This window comes from Nothobranchius furzeri, chromosome 6, assembly GCF_043380555.1.
Source record: "Nothobranchius furzeri strain GRZ-AD chromosome 6, NfurGRZ-RIMD1, whole genome shotgun sequence".
NCBI lineage: Eukaryota > Metazoa > Chordata > Actinopteri > Cyprinodontiformes > Nothobranchiidae > Nothobranchius > Nothobranchius furzeri.
In genome coordinates this window covers 64756512-64768995 of record NC_091746.1, presented here as the reverse complement: position 1 = coordinate 64768995, position 12484 = coordinate 64756512, and the positions used below count along the sequence as shown (strand labels likewise).

At 44.8% G+C, this 12484-nt stretch overlaps 1 protein-coding gene across 1 annotated transcript in view; it reads right to left on the bottom strand.

The window, feature by feature from the left end:
• Positions 1-1239: 1239 nt before the first annotated feature.
• The window catches only part of LOC107374859 (TNF receptor-associated factor 2), a 37099-nt gene continuing 25854 nt past the window's right edge, over positions 1240-12484 (bottom strand). Inside the window, exons 8-11 of the mRNA XM_015943146.3 lie at positions 9849-10421; positions 7651-7828; positions 7275-7423; positions 1240-4026 (exon numbers count right to left, since the gene is read on the bottom strand). Of these exons, the coding sequence (XP_015798632.3) occupies positions 3808-4026; positions 7275-7423; positions 7651-7828; positions 9849-10421 (1119 nt within the window). The 3' untranslated portion in view covers positions 1240-3807. The remainder of the gene's footprint in view (positions 4027-7274; positions 7424-7650; positions 7829-9848; positions 10422-12484) is intronic.

Sequence of the window (12484 nt, the reverse complement as noted above, 5' to 3'; positions counted from 1 at the left end):
CGGATGACCGAGCTTCCCACCCTATCTCTAAGGAAGAGCCCAGCCACCCTGTGGAGAAAACTCATTTTGGCCGCTTGTATCAGCGAACTTGTTCTTTCGGTCGCTACCCAAAGCTCGTGAACCCCACCTATGCTAACCACCGATGATGTGTGATTTAGTTTTATATATTCAATCAATGAATCTGTGACCTGTCTTTGTTGCTACTGGACCTGTAAGTAATAACATTTTTTCACCCAACAGTGGATCTTTTTAGAATGACTTTACTCGTGTTAGCGTTAGCTCATTGTTAGCGCTTGTTTGCACTAGCTACAGCATTTCGCGGCAGTGTTATTTTGCAGCAGTTATGCACTATTTCACTAATTTTTTCAGTAAACCTGTGTCAGAGAAACCAACATGTTCTAAATGAGTTTTGGTGGCTGCTTGACATTTAACAGCGGTAGGCCAAAGTGCAGCTGTCTATAAAAGGTGGTTTCTTGTCCAACCACTTCCTGTGAAGGTACTCACCTTTATCAGTCCTTCTCTCAAGCTTGTGTCTGAAAGCTGATCAGCTTTTTCAAACACCATGAGTTAGAATGGCATTCGTATGTTGTGGTCTAAAATACTGAAGAAAAAATTGGTTCTTTTAACCTTCAAAATCTAACCATGACTTATGTTTTTCATCATGAATAATTTTACTTTCAAAAATATAAAACACACCAGTATTACTTTCTATGGGATCGAGCTATTAAACACACCACTCAATGCATCATGATGCTCTGTAAGAATGAGAAAAAGGCTCTTTCAGGTTTTTTCAAAGTAGATGCAGATTTTTCTGGAACACACACAGCGCCCTCTGCTGGTGAGATCAATCCTAAGACTCACATTCTTTTGGACTCCTGTTAATCATTTGATTTCTATCATTAATGTAGTCAATACAGGCCAAAGCAAAGTAAAACTATTCATAAATTACTTATAAAAAGTTAAATTATACAAAGTGGTCAAATTGTATATAAATTTGTACACTTGTTCATTTAAAAAAATGACACAAGTCAGGCTCATTTAAAATTTTTGATTCTGATGAAATAAAATTTTACATGTGTTTTGGAATGTTTTATGTTGTTAGAAGTTATTTCATATTATAAAACAGACAGGAATTTTAGCTCCAGATGTGTGTGAGAAGGTAATTATGGCTCCAACTGTGAACAACAGAAAAAACCAAAGTCACTTTGTTCATTTAGGTACTTGAAAAAGCTCAGGAGGCAGAATCCAACACTTTTATTACAGACTGCATGTCCTCTTGTAGCATGATACAGCAATTATCAGATAGATGTACATAGAAATATTTATATATGGCTCTGCTTTAAGGTACATAAAATCACTCAACAAAATACCCTGTTAGGACAAATGATACAAAGTGCACAAATAAAGTCGGTTCAAGTCAAGTGCATCATGTGACTAAACTGTTGTTTTTAAGAGAAGGACAAAACCAACAGAATGAAGCTTACATTCAAAACCTCTGTCATCTGAGGACCGTCTCATGGGCCTGAATTAAAGGTACCGACCCCAAGCAGCGTATCAAAACGGCACACGCCCACACTCACCCACACGCATATAAATACAGACTTAAATATAAACATATTTGGCACCATATATTAGCATAGAACATAAAATAAAAACTTGCTGTACAACGCTGTTTAGCATACGGAGGTAATTCTTCATTTTGGCAAGTTACAAGAACACCCAGGTTTAGAAAAAGTTCATGTGACATGCTCATTAACACATTTTAGAGTCAAGAAAAAAGACACCGTATGCAAGAAACGTTTCTAAACAGTTAAATGGTCTTCCCTAAAAGCCGACTGAGCTAGTTCTCCGTGTCGATGAAGCAGATCAGAAAAACCACCGCGTTTCCTCGGAAAGTTTGAAGTCGGTCACAGCTCTTCAGCGCCATAATGAGTAATGTAAACAAATGGCAACAAATAGCATGACCTCTGAACCCCCTTAAAGCTGAGGTGGTTTAAGTGAGGTGATGGTGTATTGCACTCTGAAAGTCCTCGCTGCACAAAGAGGTCGCCCTGGCCTGTTCAAACCATCAAACCAAAAGCTGGTCTACAGATATATAGAATTAATAAGATATTCAGTAATACTATGTTTATTATAACATCTTCTGTATATTAACATCAATATATAGATTATTTTAACATTATGATATGAAAGATACATATTTATAAATTGCTATGAATATAGGCAGCTGCCTGGGTCGGGCAGCGCCAGATATAACATAATAACTATTCTATGTTCACGTATTCTCATCCAAACAAATACAAATAAATGCGCACAGCTCACAGAGTAAACCAGCGTCAAACTCTATAGTGAAAATGAACTGAAGCCTCCCATGCACAGAGAGGGTTAAATACAGGTTGAGACTGGTTTCCAAACAGGCCAGTGGGAACCTTAAAACCTCAGCACGCGTGCTAATTAACAGCAATCTCTTGTGGACGTGTAGAAAAATTACACCCTGACCAGATAGATCGATTGGAGAGAAGTGAAAGCACTGCAAATAATTTATCTGGGGCTGCATTTAAAATGTTAAGTTACAATAAATATGGCCAGTAAAGGCCTGGAGCCTACAGCGAACTCTTTACAATCTCGTTTCCAGCCACCCGACCACCACACACATTTAGCTCATGTCTACTTTCACTAACACACACACACTCAGAGCAGCTGACACACATATGCACTGGAAACTATACGAACAGACAAACGATCCTTTAACCTCAGCGAATCTGTGTTAACCTCGGTCTGTGGTGGGGCTCAGTACTACGTGTCGAGTTGTGAGCAAGTGAGCAAATCCTGCAGGAAAACTCCAGCTGTGCATGTTTGTCGGAGACAAAAGAACACATGCAAGTTTTACGCCTCGTGCCTGACTGACTCCTGACTCCTTGGGTAACTCCGCTGTATCTTCCACAGATGTACCAAACCACCTATCAGAACCTCCGACCCTCAACAGGAACAAACACGCAACACTCCACTCTACATGTAAATAGCCTGGTTCCAAAGACATGCAGGCAATGTCCACCATCACGGATGGCTAATTCACTAACAAGTTTACGGCAAACCTTGGTGAAGCAAGGCTGGGGGGAAAAGGGAGCCGTTTAAAAGACGCCAGCGGCATGCATTCGGCTAAGAAAGAAAAGCAAAAGCAAACAAAAAACAAAAGCCTGTTATCTTATTCATAACATAACTCCACGTTTGTCTATGCAAAAATCACTCGACATGGCAAGCTTACAATATCAAAAATCTTCAAGAAGGAAAAACTGCATCAAGCTCTACCTCTAAGACAAGCCAGCTTTATGATAAAACCACACCAACTATCTGTAGTCTACAATCCTGTGCTAACACAATGCGCTTGTTCCGAAAGTCCCCCTAAAGCAGAGGGTTAAAGATGGTTCCTTCTCTTCTCTCCATCGTAGCGCCTCTGCGTTAAACCACGACACACTGCCGCTCGCCTTACTGTCCTTCAACTGAAAACATGTGCAGAACTGGCTTTTAACCCCGGTGGGGATGATGTTAAAGGAAATTAAGTTTTGCACCCAAAATGTACATCAATGATGGTGGTTCTCACACAGATACCACCTGGTATGACAATGCGAGCACTGGACTGAGCAGCCGCATGCAGCATACAGTCGCAAGCATGTTTGCCTCCCCGCAAGTGCAGGGGGGACAGTACGATGCCCCGAACAGAGCCTTAACGGGACCATGACTGAGCCAAAAAGAAGCTGTAATGGTCAGAGAGCTGCCAGGTTGTCAAATTGCAATGAGTGGAGCCATCTAGAGCCCGGTGAGGTCCACGATGGCTTTGATGAAGATGGTGTCGTCTCGGATGTAAGAGTTCTTGCCATCAAGCTTGGAGAGAGGGCAGAAAAGCGGACAGCCGCTGGCGATGTTCATCTCACTGACAGGTCTCTGGAAGGACGAGGAAGTGACATCTGGTCGAAAGGCATCGATGATGTGCTCCCTGCTGCTCTGGTCCAGCAGCATCAGAGTCACCTGGAGGTAAGACCAGAGAGAGAGAGAGAGAGATGTCGATACCACGTTTACCTTCAGTTACTGTAACTAATAGTTAAGGTATGGGTACTAAAACAAGGGGCTTTAGTAAAACAGTTCTATGTAATTAAAAGTAAACCAGTCTCAACGTTCAGTGCAACACAACATCGTGTTGACCAGAGAAGGATTCCCCCTCGTGGTCTAATCAACGGTGAATCCATTCCTGTGGTGGAGGCTACATGGGTAGTTCCCACAGGACACCAAGGTAGGCAAAAACAGTGACCACGGACAGTGCTCCAACTATTCACACACACACACACACGCACGCACGCACACAGCCTACTGGGAAATTCAATCCTAGGGTGCTGAAAAGGAGGATCTAATCAACTGTCAGACTTTGGATTCAAAAGGAGAAGTGGGGCTTTTGTACTGGCCACTGTGGGGGGGGGGGGGCTTTGGGATAGTGGGGTTCAGGGGTCCCTTTAGCAGGCTGTTCATTCTCTACAACCAAAGACTAGAATGCAGACTGAATTCTGCCAGAAAGTAAATGAGAATGACCAGATTCTCCTAAGACGTACTGGTCCAACTGGGGGCCCGGGTCTTATACCACCCAGTAACTACAAAGGCCAATAGCACAAATGCACGGGCATGGTCACTTCCCAGTGTTACAGCTTCATCTGCTGTTCAACCTGATTGAAAGACTGCTTTAGGTCTCAAAGTGCACTGCTTAGAAGGGTTTCAGATTTGGGCTGACAGCAGCTTCATACCATCTAAAACTCAACACCTCAACACATTCTTTGTGGAAATTTACTTTCAGAACTGCCTTCGTGTTAGAGCTGCGCAACGTTACATTTGAACATCAACACTGCAATGCACGTGTCCGTAATAGTCACAATGCAGGTTCCTCTGCAATGTCGGCCTTAATGTGTTGTCACTTACTGTTAACTCATTCGCTGCCAGACAATTCCTGATCGGTAAAGCCCTTCGCTGCCAGCGTTTCTCACCGTTTTTACTGTTTTTTTTAAGAGTGACAGAACGTTGCACACTAGGATGATGTTGACACCAAAACAACCAAAACAAAGCGGAGACTCACCTCTTACGTCAGGAAGAATCCGCACGTTTCGAGCGTTTTCCAATCTTTCATAATCCGTTGTTGAATTGTGATCGGCAGAAACTTTTCCGGTTCACGCCTGACTTTTTTTTTTACAGCAGCGGCCCCAAACGATCTCCTAACACGTGGATTTTCTGCTTCCTGATCACATGACGTGTGACGTACGCAGATGAAGATCGGCTTTAGAGCTGAGATTGTCACGATCTGCCCCTTCCCTCTTGACTGTGTCTCTCTCCTGCCTCGATTAGTCCAGATTGTTTTCACCTGTCCCTCGTTAACCTGCCCATGTGTTCCCAATCAGCCTCGTGTATTTATACCACATGTTTTGCTCCTGTTCCTTCATCAGATCATTGTTGTTTGTTGTCACCGTTGTGTTTGTTCCTGCCGTTCCCGTTCTGTAATTAAATTCGTTTTTACGTTCTCCGTGCCTGCTCTTCTGCCTCCGGAACCCACCACCACACATGGTCCACCATCTCCAGCCACACACCGTGACAGAATGATCTGACTAACCTGGACCTGTGGTGAGCTACCATCTGTTTTTTGGAGGATTATTTTTATTTTTTCTCTTTTTCAGTGGAGGGAGATTCCGGCCTGAGGGGCTTCGGCGCATCCTACAGGTTTTCGGGGTGGTCGAGCCCGTTTGGGAGATTTTGGCGCATCCTACCTGTTCTCGGGGTGGTCAGAATCATTTCTCCTCTCCTGCTGTTTCGCCCCGTCCTGTTTTTTCCCACGGAAGCTGCGGATCCTGGAGTTTTGGTGAGACAAACACCCCTGCGCACGCCAGCGTTCTTCGGAGTGGTAGGGCTGGTCTTCCTGCTCCTTTCCTGCTTCCCTTCACCCGAGCCTCCGCCGATGACCCAGCAAATCGGGAAGTGCACCTACTCCGACCAGATGTCGAGTACCTGCCGCCGAGCTGGGCTTCCTCACGTCGCTCCTGCAGTCCCACCCACTTCCTGGTCCACGCCTGCGGGGCCTACGCCTGCAGGTCCTTCTGGCTGCAGCCTTTTCTGCATCCTGCTACTGCAGCCCAAACCAGAGCTCATGAACTCACAAGGACCAGAGTTGTGCCGCCTAATTCAGAGGCCCCTGCTCTGCCATCCAGGACTGAACTCAAAGAGCCCGCAGAAGCCAGAGTTGTGCCGCCTATATCAGAGGCCCCTGCTCTGCCGACCCAGTGCTCGAGTTTCCAGTATCCGAGTGTCCGAGTTCCTGAGTCTACGTGTGCGGAGTCAAGTGTTCCTGTGCCCCGTGTTCCAGTCAGTCCCAAGTCAAGTGTTCCTGTGTCCCGATTCCACGTGTCCCAGTTCCCCGAGTCCTCCGAGTCCAAGTGTCCTGAGTCCGAGTGTATTCGAGTCCCCAGTCAAGTCTTCGAGTCCCCAGTCAAGTCTTCGAGTCCCCAGTCAAGTCTTCGAGTCCCGAGTGTTGTGTGGCCTTGTGGGCGTCTGGTATCCGCCCCTTGAGGGGGGGTACTGTCACGATCTGCCCCTTCCCTCTTGACTGTCTCTCTCCTGCCCCGATTAGTCCAGATTGTTTTCACCTGTCCCTCGTTAACCTGCCCATGTGTTCCCAATCAGCCTCGTGTATTTATACCACATGTTTTGCTCCTGTTCCTTCGTCAGATCATTGTTGTTTGTTGTCACCGTTGTGTTTGTTCCTGCCGTTCCCGTTCTGTAATTAAATTCGTTTTTACGTTCTCCGTGCCTGCTCTTCTGCCTCCGGAACCCACCACCACACATGGTCCACCATCTCCAGCCACACACCGTGACAGAGATGTTTGTTCTCACGGTGCGAGGGCTCGTTCCGACGCCCACACAGTAAAAAAAAAAAATGCTAATGACGACTTTGGCAGTGACCGTTTGGATTTAAAATGATAACTTTAGTCGTTAATGCCAGTGAATGAGTTAACGGTACCCGACACACAACTATCCACCAATCACAATTGCTCTTACTCAGTTTGTGGAAGCAGACCAAGAGTGGTTGGTCATGTGAGATTTAGTTGTTTTCCAAATTTCATTGGCTATGTATTGCATTCAGCACTATACAGTAAAACAGAGGGGACGTTAGTGAACGATCAAACAGAGCAGGGCCTGTGGGCCTTTGAAAGAAATATCTTCTGTTAATGTGCCCATTTGTCTTTTACCTTCTGGTTGAAGGGCCATTTGAGCAGAGCATCACTCAGTCCTCTCATCACCACAAAGAACAAAGACAGGTGGCTGCCGCGCCCCGTCCCGTCTCCGTTCAGATAGATCCGTAGGCACATCTTGTAGCCGTATTTACTGGTATAGAAGGCTTGGAGGGACAAAGGAAAGACAGATTTAGCTGTTCGGAGTGACTGGGTCAGTCTAAGCTTTAAACACAAGGCTTATCACAATCATCGTGGAAATAAAGTTAGAATTTTGCAACAGCAGGGACACATTCGGAAAGTAAACGCCATCTTCTGTTGCTGTATTGCAACTCTTTTACTGACCAATCAAGACGATTGTGCTTGGGATGGCAAAAGTCTGTAACACTGTTACCTGGTGAGAACATAGCAGGGGCCCGACCTGCAACAGCATCCTGTCGCTTTTTAGCAAAATCTGAGATTCTCCAGATGAAGACTCCATCAAAGGTGGTGGCTGACATCTCCCTCAGTCGTCCCTCCATCTCAGCCACCGTAAGGTCCTTCAGTCCCACGGTCCTCTCCAGCTGTCGCACCTGGAAGGTGGACACAGTGATTACTCTGGGTCAGTAGAGACAGAAGTCAGCTACACCTAATCAACAGATTTGCTTCCAAATTGAGATTTAAACACTTGTCGTTTTTTTTAATGAGGGAAATTATTTGATTTGTCATGATTTGTGGGCTCGACACACGGGAGGCGACAAACGACCGCAATCAGCGAAATTTGTCGCCGTCGCTTTTATTACCTGACACACGGGAGGCGATCCGCAGCAGCGGCCAGCGGCAAAGCCGTCTACGCGTTCTGTTCCATGGCGAAATCGAAACTGTGATTTTACTATATAAAACATAATAATAATCAACTTCTCCTCCATGTTTGCTCGGAGATGTACGGAGCATCCTGTCCGCTCATTGGTCAGTAAATGAAACCTCCGTTGATTGATCCTCGTCCGAGCGACAGCGATGAAAAGTTGAAAATGTTTCAACTTTCTGGGATCGCGTCGCTGGGTCGCCTGTGCACGACACGTGCACAAAATTTCACACGCACGTTTTTCGCGTTTCGCTTGGTAGGAGGGAGACCCGCGATTATCGCTTTGTCGCGCATGTCTCACTGAAAATGAATGGAGGAGAGGCGATGTCGCCTCCCGTGTGGCGAGCCCATAACTCTGCGCCCTAAAATTGAGCGACTGTATGATTTATCAACCATCAGCAATAGAGCAATCGTTCTTTTAAGTGATATTTTTTATGCTTGTGAAAATATTCGTGCACTGCGACATTACATACTCCCAGGTCAAGTCAGCATGTTTTTAGCAATGCTCCATGTACAAAAACATTATACATCATTCGAAAGCTAGGATTCTTGTATTTTAAAAACCCAACTATTTGAAATGTGGGGCTGAAAATCCCGTCCACGCAGCTAACAATGATTATAGTGTTTTTAAAGCACCAAATGGCTAATAACAGCTAAACAGATAAAAGACTGAATATTTTACATAGTAAGAACCACGTTGGTCAACAATGATCAGAGGTGATTTTTGTGGCCTAATGGTAGAGTGTCCGCCCTGGGACTGGGAGATTGGGGTTCAAATCCCGGTCGGGTCATACCAAAGAGCTTAACAATGGGACCCAATGCCTCCCTGCTTCACACTCATCTTTAACCCTTTGATGCATAATGGTCACTACAGTGGACAGGTACTCAAAATTATTTATTTATTTTTGCTATTAAGCACAGCTGTTGAAGACTTTATTGCATGTGAGCCCCTCCATTTGGGCTTCAGCAAGTCAAGCCAACATATTTCATGTTCAGATTGCACGCTGTCCACTGAGATGGACGTGTAATAAATTATTTGTAAATTAACAAAATGTTACAAAAAAAATGTGTTGAAATTTGTTTCATTCACACCTAAAGATGAATGGAAAAAAAATGTTTAAAAAATCATGGTTGAAGATTTCATAATTCATGCATCAAAGGGTTAAGAGGTTGGACCAGGGGGGTAATACTACCACATAGCTCCCAAGTGTGGCCGCTGCTGCAGCTCACCGCTCCCCACGGCATGGGTCGGATGAGATGAATTTCACCAGTGTGTGATGAATTAATGGGACTTTAACTTTAATCAAGAAAATGTCTCATTTGTTTAAATGGAGAACGTGGGAAACAAATGTAAAACTGGAACCTGTCACTAGAGTCAGTGTTTCCCAACCCAGGTCCTCAGGACACACCGACCTGCATGTTTTCCATGTCTCTGCTTCAGCACACCTGATTTACACTGCCTCCTCGGGAGGACATCAAGTGCTGCAGATGCCTGTTATTCACTCATTCATTTAAGTCAGGCGTGTGGCAGCAGGGACACGCTAGTGTTTAAAAGGGCAACGCGGAAAACATGCAGGACGGTGTGCCCTGAGCAGCAAGGTTGGGAAACACTGCTCTAGAGGGAGGTTAGGAGTTGTTTGTTTATTATGTAAACAACTGTTTTGTGTATTGGGTCCACACTAAAAAGAGGCAACGGAGCTATGGATTAAATAAACGGCGGTATTTCCAGTCCTAGTTCGATCTCATACCTTATTACTCAGAGCTTCGATCTTATCTTGGTCCAGTTTATGCTGCCGGGTGCTGGCCTCCATGGTTGTGGCAAACCTTTCCACTTCTCTGTTTAGAACACACACCACGTTTTCAAACGTGCCGGATTTAACCTCCAGTTCTGTGCACCTGCGGCCCAGCTCGACCACCTTGGTCTTCTCGCTGTGGAGCTGCAGCTCCAGCGCTGCGCCCACCGAGCTGGGCAGGGGTGTGAAGGAGGTAGAAACAGAGAGAGTGGGAGGAAGAGTGGGAGGTGGAGGGAGAGGAGCTGAAGCGGCTGGACCAGGGGGACCAGAGCTGGAGGAAGAGGAGGAGGAGGAGGCGGCAGCTCCCTGCACGGGAGGCCCAGAGGAGGTGGTGCTGAGCAGGGAGACTCGAGCCTCGAGTTCCCTGAGGGATTGTTGGAGTTCTACCAGTTTGTGTCCGGCTATTTCCAGTCCCTGGGGCTGCAGGCCCTCCATGCTTACTTTCATGCCCATAATGTAGTGCAGGAGCAGGTTCAGGTGCTCATAGGCAAAAGCACGTTCATGGTCATGAATCTTCTCTTTCTCCACCTTCAAAAAACAAGCAGGCATCACACCAGGAATATGATGAGCTGTAACCGGCTGAAATGTAATTGAACTACATTCATTTCCACATGTTACATATATGACAATAACTTGATTGAAAAGGGGACATATTAAGCTAAACTTAACTTTTGCATCCTTATGTTCTGCCATGAGGGTCTCTGCTGCCTCTATACACACTCCAAATGTGAAACAAATGGTCCGTGTGTTTTCTGTCAGTGTTTGGATTTAGGAGTTATGTGCCTAAAACTGCCCTTTTCAGAAAGTCCCAGTTTGTGATGTCACAAAAGGAGAAAGTAGAGTAGAGCCACCTTTCATGTCCAAGAGAGAGCTACTGCTTTCTACAAGCCCTTCCTGAGTATTTGAGCATCTCAGCTTGTAGCAGCCTGAACAGGAAACATGTGGTCGTGGCCAGCTCTAGATTGTTTGCATTAAAGTGATTAAGCCCTGAAATTGCTCATTCTGGAAGGTACTAAAATTGCTAATGATCCAACTTCTGAAATTGCATACGTGAGAGAGATTTTGTGCAAAGAACTTCATGAGCATGTTGGGCATCGACCATAGAACAAAGAAAAACTTAAGAAAAAGTCATAGTATGTCCCCTTTAATATTTTAGTACTGTAATACAGAAACCACAAGTATAGACCACAGAGCTGCCGGTCTAAACCATCGACATTTATAACAACTAGACACAGGAAAGTAATGCAGAAGTTACAGCTCATTTGTCATGACTTCTAACTCTCCTGAAGGCTAAACTAATGTTTAGTTGTTTTTAAAAAGTCAGAGCAAACAATGACTGATTTTTATTTATGCACCAAAACACTGTGGTGACGCCTACAGCTATTATTTTCCATACAGTTCTATTTCCATGTTCAGCACAGACTTCCTGTTTGGACAACCAGGCTCCTGTAGCAGCATCTGTCTGGATTTAGAGCAACACCATCCGTCCTATTTGTGATCGATCAAGTAGAAGATTGGCTGGTGTCTGAAAATGTTCTGTCTGAATGCTACAAATATATCTATTTGATTGGTTTCTTTGTTGATTGCAGTGATTCTAGTGTGATAAAAGATGTTTAATCACAATTAAACTGCTCCGTTCTGCACCTGCTGACTTAAATTTGCAGGTGAACTCTGGGGTAGAAATGGTGTTAATATCCCAGTAATCACCCAATATGGGTCATTTTACTACTGACCGAAATAAACATGATCAAGTTCTGTTGTTCATTTAGAGTAGCCCTAATTTAAACTGCTGCAGTCCCATAGAAAAAACAGACACACTCGACGGTTACCCCAATGCACACTGGAAGCAACAGCAGCATGGAACGGTTCTACGGAGCTGGCAGTGGAGTGGAACAACATCATATATGACATCAAAGAGCGATAACATTATGATTTCCTTTTTTTGGGCTTATTGCATAAACAAACCATAAGCTATTTACTCTCGAGGGATTTTGTGATCTTGGGAGTCAAGCGAGGAGCACGGCTTCGCTGCTGAGACTCTCCTGGTGTGCACTGGAGTGCTGTGATTATCGCGAGTGAACCGTTCCGCGCCACTGATGCTTTCAGTGTGCAGCCGGGGTTACTCTGTATAATTAATCGATCGATCGATCGACCAATTGACAAATCAACCAACCAACCAATAAATCTTTATTGATAGACTTTACTTCCACAGTTTAAAAAACAAAACATCACAGAAAACATCAGGAAACAGAATGTTTATAAATACTATAAAAGTATTTAAAGGCATAACCAAACTTCTGACTTATAGTTTTATGTTAAATAATGGGCTGCTACATCATCCACAGTAGCTGTTGTTTAACTGCTTCTGCACCAAAAATAATAAGACGTAAATATTAATGTGGCAAGGTGGAGAAACAAGGGCCCGGGCGGGATTCGATCCCGAGACTCCCGGGTGAGAGTCATGCGCTCAAACCAGTCAGCCAAAGGGACATCCCCTTGGCCAAGTAGCCAGGGCGCATGATCTATCGGGACACTGTGACAGGACGCTCACACTGTCACATTAGTACAATTTTCATATTTGTGTATATTTT